This window comes from Patella vulgata, chromosome 4 (assembly GCF_932274485.2).
Source record: "Patella vulgata chromosome 4, xgPatVulg1.2, whole genome shotgun sequence".
Lineage (NCBI taxonomy): Eukaryota > Metazoa > Mollusca > Gastropoda > Patellidae > Patella > Patella vulgata.
The window spans coordinates 72,938,511-72,951,587 of NC_065882.2; the positions used below are offsets into that span (position 1 = coordinate 72,938,511).

General features: G+C 35.4%; 1 protein-coding gene across 6 annotated transcripts in view; it reads right to left on the minus strand.

Annotated features, from left to right (window-relative positions):
* Nucleotides 1-13,077, minus strand: part of LOC126819769 (rho guanine nucleotide exchange factor 28) — a 237,406-nt gene that overhangs the window by 45,620 nt on the left and 178,709 nt on the right. For all 6 annotated transcript variants that reach the window (XM_050547974.2, XM_050547973.2, XM_050547972.2 and 3 more), the window contains one exon: nt 9,288-9,354. In XM_050547974.2, the coding sequence (XP_050403931.2) occupies nt 9,288-9,354 (67 nt within the window). The remainder of the gene's footprint in view (nt 1-9,287; nt 9,355-13,077) is intronic.

Here is a 13,077-nt window from a genome sequence, read left to right on the forward strand (position 1 = left end):
TCATGTGGCGAGTTCGAAAATTACAACTAATTATCTCCCTTGGTACTCACTGGAGTATTTCATCTACTGATAAATAAATACCTCCCACTCATTATTCTAATTTTAAATTCAATCTGGTGGGTTTATTTTTTTTTAAAAAAAAGCTTGCCAGGCAACACCAGGTAAGTTGTTCAAGCAGTTCACAAATTGGCATGAGTGATCTGTAACTGCATGTACCTGTTTTTGAGTTAATGTATCAAAATCTTCAGACCAAATTTAATTTCATCTTTTAAAACACAACAGGAAACATTAAATTATCTATCTTACTCCATTTTTTCTCTTTCACATAAAACAGGTAATGAGGCACTTGCAAATTTCATTTTCCCAGACACTTGTCAGAGACTTTGAGAATAAACATCGCAATAAGCAAAGGTGTACATCCAGGATTTTACTAAAATCAAATACGCAAATTTACTGAGGTTGGCATACCCGTTATTAAGGACTAAAGTTGGTGTTTCAGCCCTCACACACCGACTAGGTTACAAGAAACTGAAGTCTAACACACCACTAAGGTAGGGACATTAGTCAATGAACCACATCTTTCACTTTTAGAACAGTGTGGAGTATATTTGCTGGCCAGGGAGGTGGTGTTTGGAACTCCCCCATCACCCAAACACCACTGGCCACCTTTCTGGCTCAGGAGATGAGTGTTTGGACCCCCTGTACCCTACCGGCACACTCACACCACTGGCAACAGTTCTGGCTCTGGATGTGGGTGTTTGGACCCCCTATAACCTCCTGCACACTCACACCAGTGGCAACACTTCTGGTTCTGGGTGATTGGACCCCCTACACTCCCCCCCCCCCTCACACTACAGACAACACTTCTGGGTTTGGATGTGGGTGTTTGGACCCCCTACACCCTCCCCCTCGCACTACAGCCAACACTTCTAGCTAAAGTAGTGATGAAGTATCAGATTGTTTATACATCAGCTAAAAAGAGTCTGTAGATGAACTTGTTGTTGAGGTGTGTGGGGAGTACTTTTGGCAAGCAATTTAGTGTAGGAGGCCATTAACTACTGTGTGTACTCTGATGAACCTTCCAGATGTAATTGTCTGTTGGTGGAACAAGTAGCGACGGTCTGGTATAACAATTATACTATCTAATTCTAATGTCATCCAGACATTCTGTATATACATGTACTATAGACATGTCTTCTCTTTAGCATTCGGAACAGGTCATGTTTTGTAATGAGCAAGTAAGCAGTATTACTGGCTTTTTATAAGGAATTAACATCTACTCGACACAGAGTAGGTCATTTTGGGACTAACATACATTTCAATTTTATTTAAGTAATTCGATTGGACAGACTACAACCCCACATACAAGCGGGGAATTGAAACCACACAACTTGATTCAATGACAGACTTTGTGATTTACTGTGCAGACTTTAAACCATTCAGCCACCCAATCCCCAATAAAGAATTAAAAGAACGTAATCTTGCTATCATTAGAAGTAAATGAAATAGGGATTTAACGCCCCACTTTTCTCCACCAACCGGGTTAATGAAGATGGGTAAAATGAGCGAAATTTTGCCGTGTACCACGTATCTGCCTACTATTCGTCAAATTTATCTGTACGCTGGACTTCGTTATTATATCCCCTCCTGTTAGGAGTTCCTGTGTTAGGATATTCTTGAAAGTTCTTAATAGAATGGGGTTTAACATCTCCACAACACATTTTGAGACTAAAACAGACATAACTAACTTAAAAGCTAACTGGCTTGTTTTCAGATCCCATAATTAAATACTGTATCTTTATAAATGTAAATATTGATTGAATAAATATTGTTAATAAAAAAAAAAGCTAACGTGGATCAATTTAAACAGTTTTTGGATTAAAATGGGTTTTTTTTTATTTAAAGTCCATGTACTATTGATTGTGTATCGTCCTACACTCTATATTCAGCCTATATTCTGGCATTTAGGTCAATATTTAGATCAGTATTCAGGCTTTTAAACTAGGATCCTTGGTATCAATTAATCTATGGGGGGAGGGCGTGTGGGAATATGATAAAGTTATTGAAGATTTCTTCAGACATTATCACCTGGCATTGGGGTCAATAATTAGGTCAATAAATTAGAATTTATGCAATGTCCGAGATCATTGGTATCAATTAATCTACCTGGGGAGAATATGATGAAGTTATCAGAGATTTTATGACACATTATCACCTGACACTGTCCACTAACAGACTAATAAACCATCGTCCATTGCCTTTCAACTTTCATATTTTCTTTATCTATCTAGATATAATAACATTAACATGTTGAACTTTACGATATGTGTGCTGTTTAAACAGGCTGATAGATTACACGACAAAAACCCTGTAGACATTACATCTTAATCAAGTCTATCTGTCTACTTAAATAGATTACATAATCACCCCCAGTAAAAAAAAAAATAGTAAATTAGCCAAAAAATATAACTCAAGAATATACGTGCTTAAAATACCTGACCTTCATCTCAACTATATTTCATTTACCTTGTAAAGTGAGAGAGAGAGAAAGAAATGGGGTTTAGAGAGAGAGAGAAATGGGGTTTAACGTCCACTCGACACAAACTAGGTCATTTCGGGACTAACATATGGTTCAATTTTATTTCAATGAGTCGCTTGCACATAGGGGTCTTTAGCAGTGGGAGGGAACCGGAGGAAACAGAGAAAGAAATGGGGTTTAACATCCACTCAATAAAAACAAGGTCAATTTGGGACTAACATATACTACATTTTAATTTCAATAATTCACCTACATATAGGCCTCTTTAGCAATTGAGGAAAGCGCCATAAGGTTATACATGTGACCTTAATCCTTGTCATGTATTGAAACCAGGCCACTTGACTTAATGACAGATCGTCAAACGTGAAACATGCGTTAAACCAATCAGCCACCCATCCCCCATTAATAGCTCATTTAATCACTGTACAAAAAACATATCCATTTCTATTTATAGGCTAAAAACCTGAAAATAACACGTGAACAACTCATCTCACTACAAAATTAGATCTGCTAATTAACAAAATTTCATAATATCCAAGTCTATTTTATCAGATGTTTTTGCAACCCATTGCATTTTTTTTAAAGTTTTCATGACCTTCTGAAACAGGTTGTCCTGACACAACCATCCATTCATCAAAATCTTTAGTCAATCGTATAAATTAAGATTAATATAAAAATCGATATTGACAGTGAATATTATCCGAGTGGGGTATTGTCATGTAAATTTATTTCAACCAGACTTCAACTATGATTTAATAGTCTCTTATACTTGTAATAATAGGTTGGAATAACATTTCAACACAAAATATTTTTAACTTTTAGAACCCAAGTTCAAACTTAGCCGATTTTCTTCTCCCACCAAATCCCATAATCTGGACCCTTTTGACTTAGCAGACCTCCAGAGTTTGGGTTTTTTTTCACAGATCCTGAAAGGTTGTGAAACACTGCAAATTGTTTTGAGCTTCTAGAACCCAAGTTCAAACTTGGCTATCTTTAATTACACACCCCTTTCTCTCCCCATAATGGACCCATTTGACTTCTTCACAGATCCTGAAAGATTGTGAAACACTACTTTAACATATTTAGCTTTTGCAATCTTCAAGCCCTCTCATTCTAGTTATAGATTTCTCTGCTATATTAAGATAGTTCTATTTATAAACAAACAAGATGGTTGCTGCCTACCAAATAAATGTCACTAGTATTAATGAAGTATCATGAAGAACGTATTAATGAGCGAAGTGTGTTATCAGTGCCACATATAGAGAATCAATTGTTACGTAATTTTCTTTCTATGATAAAGTACCGATATGAGCAAATAATGATTTAACGCTGTATATTATTACAATATAAATATTGGTTAATCAATAAATATATAATATGATTCTATGTATAGTCACTAGAAATTTCATAATCCAGCCATACCTAAAATCCAAAACTAAGCACAAATTTGAAATTTATCCGAGCATTGTTCTTGTTGCAACTGTCTCTTCTCCTTCCTTTATACTTTTTTGTTTTTGGGGGAATGTTTATCTGGTAGTGCTGGTCTATTAGAGGATTGCGTGGCAGAGCGAGCTTAAGGCTAGTCATGAGTTCCATCAAACATTTGTCTGTGACAAAGCGAAGGATTTTCTCTGGGTACTTTGCGTTTATTCAATGACCTGTATGTTCAAAAATATCGAAATTCTATTATTTGTAAATTAAGTGTCTGGTTTAAGAATACTACCCGGTATATTAGCTCACTGAATCTAGCAGACAATGACAGTATGTTCCAAAATATCTAAACTGTAGCATCAATAAATCAAGTGTCTGATTGCTGGAGACTTTATTTGCTCGCTGAACCTTGCAGACAATGACCTGTATGATTTAAAATATTCATAAATTAAGTGTCTGGTTGAAAGAGACTATATTACACCATTATATTTACTGACATTTTACTTTATAGATTCTATCGGTATTGGATAAATCTAATCTGGTAACTATGGAAACCAACTAACAACAAACAATGTACTTGATTTAGATCTATCAATGTATTGTTAACTTTATTAATTACATCATCTCACTCAATACAAACATTGCAATGATCAAACTAGAAATCAATTCTAGATTTTTAAATCAGGTAAAAAGAGAAATAGGATTTAACGTCCACTCGACTCTAACTAGGTCATTTCAGGAGTAACACATGGTTCAATTTTATTTCAATGTGCGCGTAGGGGTCTTTAGCGGTGGGAGGAAACCGGTGGATACAGAGAAACCCACAAGGTTGGACAGGCGATCCAAACCAATCCACTTGACTCAATGTCAGAACTTGTGATGCAGCGCGCACATGCTAACCATTCGGCCATCCAACCCCCCGAATCAGGTCAAGAGAAAACAAAAGTAAATGGTTCAACTTATTTTCAATAAAATACTTCTATCCTTTTCAAAAGAACATATAATTATTTTTAGACATTAAAAATTTTTCATCATTTTGAGACTAACATGTGGTAATTATTTTTCCTGCCTGCGCAAAATTTCCCTCATAGCAAGCACACTGCATGGTGTATGCCCGTTGTCATTAGCCCAGTTGGAGCAGAAAGTAAGCCATTGAGCCCAAATTCATTCTTTCATTTCGAAGATTAGAAGCAGATGTGTGTATTCACACTCAACTTACTTAAAACCCAATATAATTTATAATATTTGTCAAACTAAAATACACAACACAAAAGTATTGTCGTTTAATCATAAAAGAGGTCAATAGAAAATTCATGTGGGCAAAAACGCAACCCCGCCTTTTTCATTTATATGTCAATCTGATTCAGATGTGTTTCTCCCAGTGTCGAGTGCTGTATAAGAATATGATTGGTCAAGTGCAAATATCAAACAATATTAATGGTACAAACAGGAAGTTGTCTATTTATAGGCTGCCACCCACAAATGAATGGGATATCTTTTATCTCCCCAACAACCTATTGAATAAATTGTGAAAATTGTCATTTCTTATCAGTTATTAGGATTGATTTATGATACGAAGTTGTTTATTGGTCAATTCAGATGTTTGATAATAATTATGAGACCATCGCCTTTATTGCTCCATGGTATCTGTTGAAGTAGCCTGGTTTCCAATTTTGTCAGTGGTGCAGGACATAGAGCAGAAAATTGTCTAGCCAATGGGATAGTACGAAAAACTGGCTCTTCTAATCCATTTAATATCTAAGCCATCTGGAGATCTATAGAGTTAATTATTGACTTGTCATGTAAATAATAGTCTAATTAGTAATCTATATAACATTTGAAGCCTGAAGAAGAACCTACAAACAGCTGGTTTTAGCTCTTAGATAATGCATCTTTAACTTAAATCTGTTTAAATCTGAGTTTGGGAGATAATAAACTGAAATATCTTACTTCTAATCTATTTAATTAAAATATATATTAAAACTTTCTAGTCTATATTTGTGGGTTAAATTGCAATAATGAGATTAAAATCAATGATTTCAGATTCTAACAGTTATTAATAACTAAAATAAATCATCTCCAATAACATCACAATTGACATAATCTTCTCATAGGATTATATAAATCTCATTAGATTCTTTAATTGGAAACAGATATGGTAGTATATATATCACAGCTTATAATTAGGTTTAATAAAAATAATAATAAATGGGTTTACGGTTACCCGTCCCCCTCCAAAATAGGGTTCATTAGCCAGTCAGAAAATCTTTATGTTTTATCAGTGGGATTTGTGGGGCAAGATCTGGTAGATCTAACGTAACTAATATATATTAATCTTGTAATAAGCTACTTCGATTCTTGCCTTCTATAGCCTTTGTTGCATCATATTTAACACATTTTAAAACATTTCTTGTTTAATTACTGAGTATCTTTGGGAAAACATTTGACGGTCAGAATGTTGTAAAAATCAAAATTTTGAAATTTGTCTGCGGAAGGCAAAACCGATTTATAACATTTAAGGCCTGAAGAAAGACCTGCGTAGGCGAATTTAGCTCTTGAATAATGCATGATTTATCTTTAAAAGGAAAATAAAACCAAAACTAATTGTATTCAATTTAGTATTTACAATTTAACATCCTCTGCAGATTACATCAACAGGATATGATCCAAATAAGCCAGCATTGCCTTTAATCTATGCTAAAATCTTTTGATGGGTCTTTCCATTACATGCGGAACTGCAAACCGTGTGATGGTAGGAACCATTGACAGTGCACATGTCTTAGTGCAACGAGGGCTTTACTGAAACATGTTGCTCCCTGCCAACACCCGCTGAACAGAAAACCTTGTGTGACATATAGCGAGGCTCTTTAGTAAATTAACTGAGTTTTGACTCAATAAAAGTTGTAAGCAGATCCAATGAAATAGGATTATTACACTGCACTTGAACTTCTTGTTGACCCACTGTTTCTGAACTGCTCAGATATCACACCAAGACCACTTCAAACAATTAAAACTCTATGATTATTAAAAGAGTTTGCTAAGTACGATATTATGAAGTTTAATCTTTAAAAGGAATATCAATCAAAAAATTGTTCAATGGGGAATCAATGCAAAATCTGGATAAGGGATGCATGGAACATATCAAGAATCTGTTCATCAAAGTTTAGTTGTTTGTCTCATTAGAGTGTAGGGGTTTCACCAATCAGTGTTTTGGGGTTTCCTGCTTCAGAGTTTTGGGGGTTGCCTCACCAGAGCGTAGGAGGTTGCCTCACCAGAGCATAGTTGATTGCCTCACCAGAGTATAGAGGGTTGCCCATCAGAGTGTGGGGGTTTACCCCATCAGAGGGATACTAAACAAATATCTATATTGGGTACGTCTAGAATGATGTTGGGACAAAAACAATAACAGAAATTCAATATTTGATAGATATTCAAAAGCCTGCTAAATCTAATCGTAAAAAGACACTGGTATTAGTGCAGAATAATTGGCACAGTTCTTCAAGTAGGTCTGAGTTTATGGGAAATGCTCAATTGTAACACTGCACGCCCTTGCACGGTCAGGTCAAAAGTTATAATGTAATAAGTTTTCACGGTATGTTCAATATAGATATTAGACCCATGAATAGATCCAATCTTGTAGGTCAACATTTTCACACACAGGTTCATGATATGTCCCTTGCTAACAGTAAGTGCAGGAGAATCGCACTACAAGAACAAGAGAGAGAGAGAGAGAGAGAGAGAGAGAGAGAGAGATGCAGTTTAATGTTCACTTGACACGAACTGGGTCATTTCAGGACTAACATATGATTCAATTTCATTTCTATAAAATGCTTGCACATTGAGGTGTTTAGCAACAGGAGGAAACCGGAAGACCAGGAGAAAACCCACAAGGTTGGACATGCAACCCTACTCCTTGTAATGTACAAGTGGGGAATTGAAACCCCACCACTTGACTCAATGACAGACCTTCTGACCTAATGCATTAACCATTCGGTCACACAACCCCCCCACACGCAAACAAACCATTCTATTTCAGTATTTCACTGGCGCGTAGGGAGGAAAACCAGATGTCCCAGAGAGATCCAACTAGGTTGGACAGACGACCCTACTCCTTGTCACGTACACCCCAGGAATCGAAACCAGGCCACTTGACTCAATAACAGACCTTATGATCTAAATCTCACAATTTGTCTTATTCGGCCACCGAATTCCCCTTTAAATCAAAGAGGTTCTACTTTCGTAACTAGATATGGTTTGTCTTACATTATGTAATTTACGCTGATTGTCTGACTCTCTCTACTTGACATCACAGCTTATGTTTACATATATTACACTAACACTAATTATCACATAAAGATTCCCACAGTCTACGTCTTAAAATGTGTAGACATGACAGCATGGTGTAACCATACTCAACATGCTTCAGTCTCAAAGTACTTGGAAATATACATGAAATTTTCAGCTTTAACTTCTGTTTGATTAAAATATGAAATATCTGAGCCATATTGAAACAGGTCTGAGTTGGAAAGTATTTGGAAATACTTAGTGAATCTGGTGGCCATTTTGACTAAACATGTAAAGAAATTAGCCACTTAAACTTGAGGGTAGAGGGGAAGGGGGTCTGTTGGTCACACTATATAATATCTTTGACAGGACAGCAGTATTTGGATGTACACAGTGAAACTCGTTAGCATTTTGACTTATAAAATGTGCCACTTTAGCTTAGTTGTAGAGGTATGGGGGTTCTGTTTGGTCACAATATAGATATATAAATATCTGCAACATCTCAGCATGGTGTAGCCATATTAAAACAGGCATGAGTTTTGAAAGTATTTGGAAATATACAGTAACTCTTGTGGTCATTTTGACTAATGAAATTTTCACTCTTAACTTTGCTGTTCCTGTGAAGGGGTTCTGTTTGATCACAATATATAATATCTTATTCTTAGCCATAACAGAATGGTGTAGCCATATTGAAACAGGCATGAGTTTGATACTGATAGTATTGGAAAATATATGTAAATCTTACAGCCATTTTGAGTGAAGAAATTAACCATTTTAACATTTTGGGGATCTGTTTAATCAAAATATAAAATATTTTAAGAGATCTTGTTTGTGGCTGTAACCAAAGTCAACCCCCAAACACTAATTGGCACCAATAAAATTTTATGTCTAAAATGTGAAAATAAAACAGCATGGTGCAGCCATATTGAAATTTGAAACATATGCATGTGTCTGAAAGTGGCCATGCTGTAACTCTCCAAAGCAGACATTTTAATTCCTTGTGGACATAATTATGTAACGTAACAAGACTTACCTTGAACTGAAACTGTCTGTCTCTCTATCAAGGCCTGTCCACCCGTCTGGCCATCTCTGGGTATAACCTTTGAAAGATGATCAAAAGGAACCATTGTGAGTGCGCTCATAATATCCAATACACATTCATAAAATTCAAATCAACAAATTAAAAACATGCAATTCCTAACTAAACATGCTTACAATTCGTCATAAAATCAACGTTTCAATATATAAACACTCAACATGTACATGTCTTTATAGATCTCCAGGTATCAATATTAATCCTTTTTATAAAATAAGTCAAGATTTTACACAATATACAACACAATTAAATTCCTCGAGACACCCAAACAAATCTGGGTACGTTTATCATAAGACATATATAAGTAGCTTCACACGTTAACGTCCCAATCGGTAACAGGCACAAGAAGATTTTATTTTTTGAAAAATAATCCTCATATATTTCACACCATTTTTTTATCCTTGAGCAAATATCTACTTATTTCTCGTATACCATATATTACTCGACATGTGCCAATTGCTTTGTTTACTCTTGATGCAACATGGAGAACAAATCCAACGTTAGTTTTGGCAATAAGTTACACCAAAATATGCAACCTCGTTCTTGAGTTTAAATTGGTAACTTGATCCTTGTTTCAAAAGCTCTTTTTTTTTTCTCGAGTCTCAAAGATAAAGTTTTTTTTTATCTACACAAGCACACAGTAGAACACCGGGAATCCATTTTGAACTGCTGTTGACTGTTGATATAGAATAAAATGGTGGTTTGCAGCTGTCGGGGTGTAAAATGTACACATCCTACAGATGACTGTTTGTGTGTGAGAGAGAGACATAAACCCACCAGTCCTATAGGAGGGTGTAGAGTCTATAACTGACCATCAGATTGGTTATTAGGTCAAAGAGAAAGGCCTCCTCTCCTGTATTGTAATAACCTGTGTGGCTTGACACAATTGATGTGGTCTATTTAACAAGCAGTTGATTATAAGTTGACTGGATTCTCCCTGACTTGAAACCACTACTGCCATACACACACACTAATCTATTTATAAGCTTACATATTTTTCCCTGTTATAAACTTATTGATTATAACTCCACGAGTGGAATAATAAAGAACACGATTGCAGCATTAATGGTATTAAAACATCCCATATATTAATTGATTTGCCTCAGTGAGCAATATCATCCAACATATATATGTAAGCATAAATTAAAGGCATAAAGATCAATAGATATAGAGTGTATGTCTACAGGGCCTTGAAGTCATCCATCAACAGAGGTTTATTACAAACTGTTTCTGTATATATTCCTATGTACATTTCATTCCATATTAATAAACAAATGTCTGGCGTGTTTTAATAACTGATCTAATATTAAAGATAAAACTAGTTACAAATTCACTGGGTCATATTCCCTCCTGCAAATACAAACAGGAGTTAACACCCGTTTTCGCCAAGAGTGATATCACAGACAGAAGCAGATACTGTTGGTTTCTGGGGGTTATCACCTGCTTCCAACGAGGTTGATATCGCAGACAGAAGCAGATACAGTTGGTTCCTGGGGTTAACAGTCCTTTCCTCCACAGGTGATATGATATCACAGAAGGAGATATAGTTCGTTTGTGGTGATATCGTAAAAGCTAAATGCAGGTATGGCTACTCGGTCACTTTATAATATACATAAATATATCTATTCCCTACAGACGCTGGTATACGTCTTGCTCCTTTTACAATTACAATAATTCTCCCACGTTCACAATATGCGTGTGAATTTCTCAACCTCGAAAATAATCGAGTCCATATATCTAGACGGAAAAAAATAATGAATCGGACAGACCATGTGAATAATAACAATCCATGGTACACAATTAAACTACAAATTCTCAAACAATAACATAGCCTGGCTATACAGTATACACAATGGCACAGATACCAGAATTTTCCCAACAATGAAACAAACGTTTGAAGAGAAAACAGCGAATAAAACACATGTCTGTAACATTCATGAACTAGAAATGTCAATATATACGTTAAGAAGGCTAACTACGAGTTGGCGATATCTTCCTGTTTAAAACCAAACTATTAACCAACATATCTTAGCCTGACACTAACTGTTGACGCCTCGGGGCACATATCATGTTTAAAAATCTACCCTTGTCTAAAAATAGCTGGGGAGTGAGTCAATGGGGTAGCCCGTTGTTTGTAAGCCAGTATAATGTCATTAGTAGGTCTTATCATTCTGTGGTTTTGATAATCGTTATAGAGACTGGGGAGTGAGTCAATGAGGTAGCTGGTTTGTTAAAACCTCATAATGTCGTTAGAATGTCTTATCATTTCGTGGTTTTTGATAACTTATATCTTTACACTTGGGTTTGTCTGGCTCGGTATGTTAGTTTACTCCTGTAATATTACTACCCATCACACCTTTATTTTTTGTCTGCGATATCACTTCTATTCATTGAAAGTAGAGACTATATAGAGCTATTTCTCGCACCTTTATTCTAGAACATTTTAGGTATAATTTGTGTGGGAGGTCAGGTGTTATGGTGTCATTATCACACCTTCATAATCACTCTGTTTGAATCACTTTTTGTTTTAATCCCAAAATGCTTTAAGGATTTGGTAGGGATTATAGATAATGATGTTAACACTTCTTAAAACGAATCATTTCTATAGCATTGAGAAGACCTAATTAAATGAAATGAAATGGGGTTTAACGTCCAGACCTAATTAAACTTGAAATACATAGGACACATGGAAATACACAGGACACATGGAAATACACAGGACCCATAGAAATAAACAGGACTTATGTCTGTGATATCACCTCGGTGGAAGCGGACGTTAAATAAAACTATTTCACACACACACAGAATTCATGAAAATACACAGTACACATGGAAATACGCAGGACTCATGGAAATATACTGGACACATGGAAATATGCAGGACACATGGAATACGCATGACACATAAAAATAAACAGGACACATGGAATACTGTTTATTACTGTGCATTGGTTGATAAAGACTAGAGATTCCTAGTTAGAACAGGCAGGGAGGGAGTTAGGATAGCCTAGCGGTATAGCTCTAGCTGGGTGGTCACCTCTGGTTTGTGGTCGTGTTTTCGATCCCTGGTGTGAGCGTATGTGGCTTGGAGCCACAGGAAAGATCCCTGCGCATACGCTAAGATAATAAAACTGAAAATATGACAACTTGCCTGCGATATCACCCTTGGTGGAAGTGGATGTTAACACCAACTTGTTAGGAACGTTGCCCAGTATTAAACAGTAATAATTGTATTCTATACAATTGTGTCCTGTCCTGTGACTCTTAAAAATTAACCAACAAAGTTTTACATATCTTGATTCTGTGCATTTTGTGTTTAGTTTCTAATTTGAGTCTTGGGTAAAAATGGACTTAAAAAAGTTATATTTTGTTTTTTTAATTCCATAAAACAATATTTATTCATAAAATATAAAATAAAACATGACAGTTTTAAGGATATGATACAAGTACAACCTAAAAGCTTATACAAATTTTACTTGTTTTTAGAAAGATATTAAATTAACTTTCATTAACACTACATAGATTACATATTTAATTTGTATAAAATTTTAAAAGTGTTATACATGACGCTGTTATGGGTTGATCTATATATTAAATGTAACATTCTATTTTTAATTGAAAAATTTGTGTAGGTGTTAAATATAATGCCTTGAATTTAAACTCCCACCAAGCCAATGATTTAATCAATGTACAAGCTGGGGTATCAAATTATCAATCTAATTCAAGG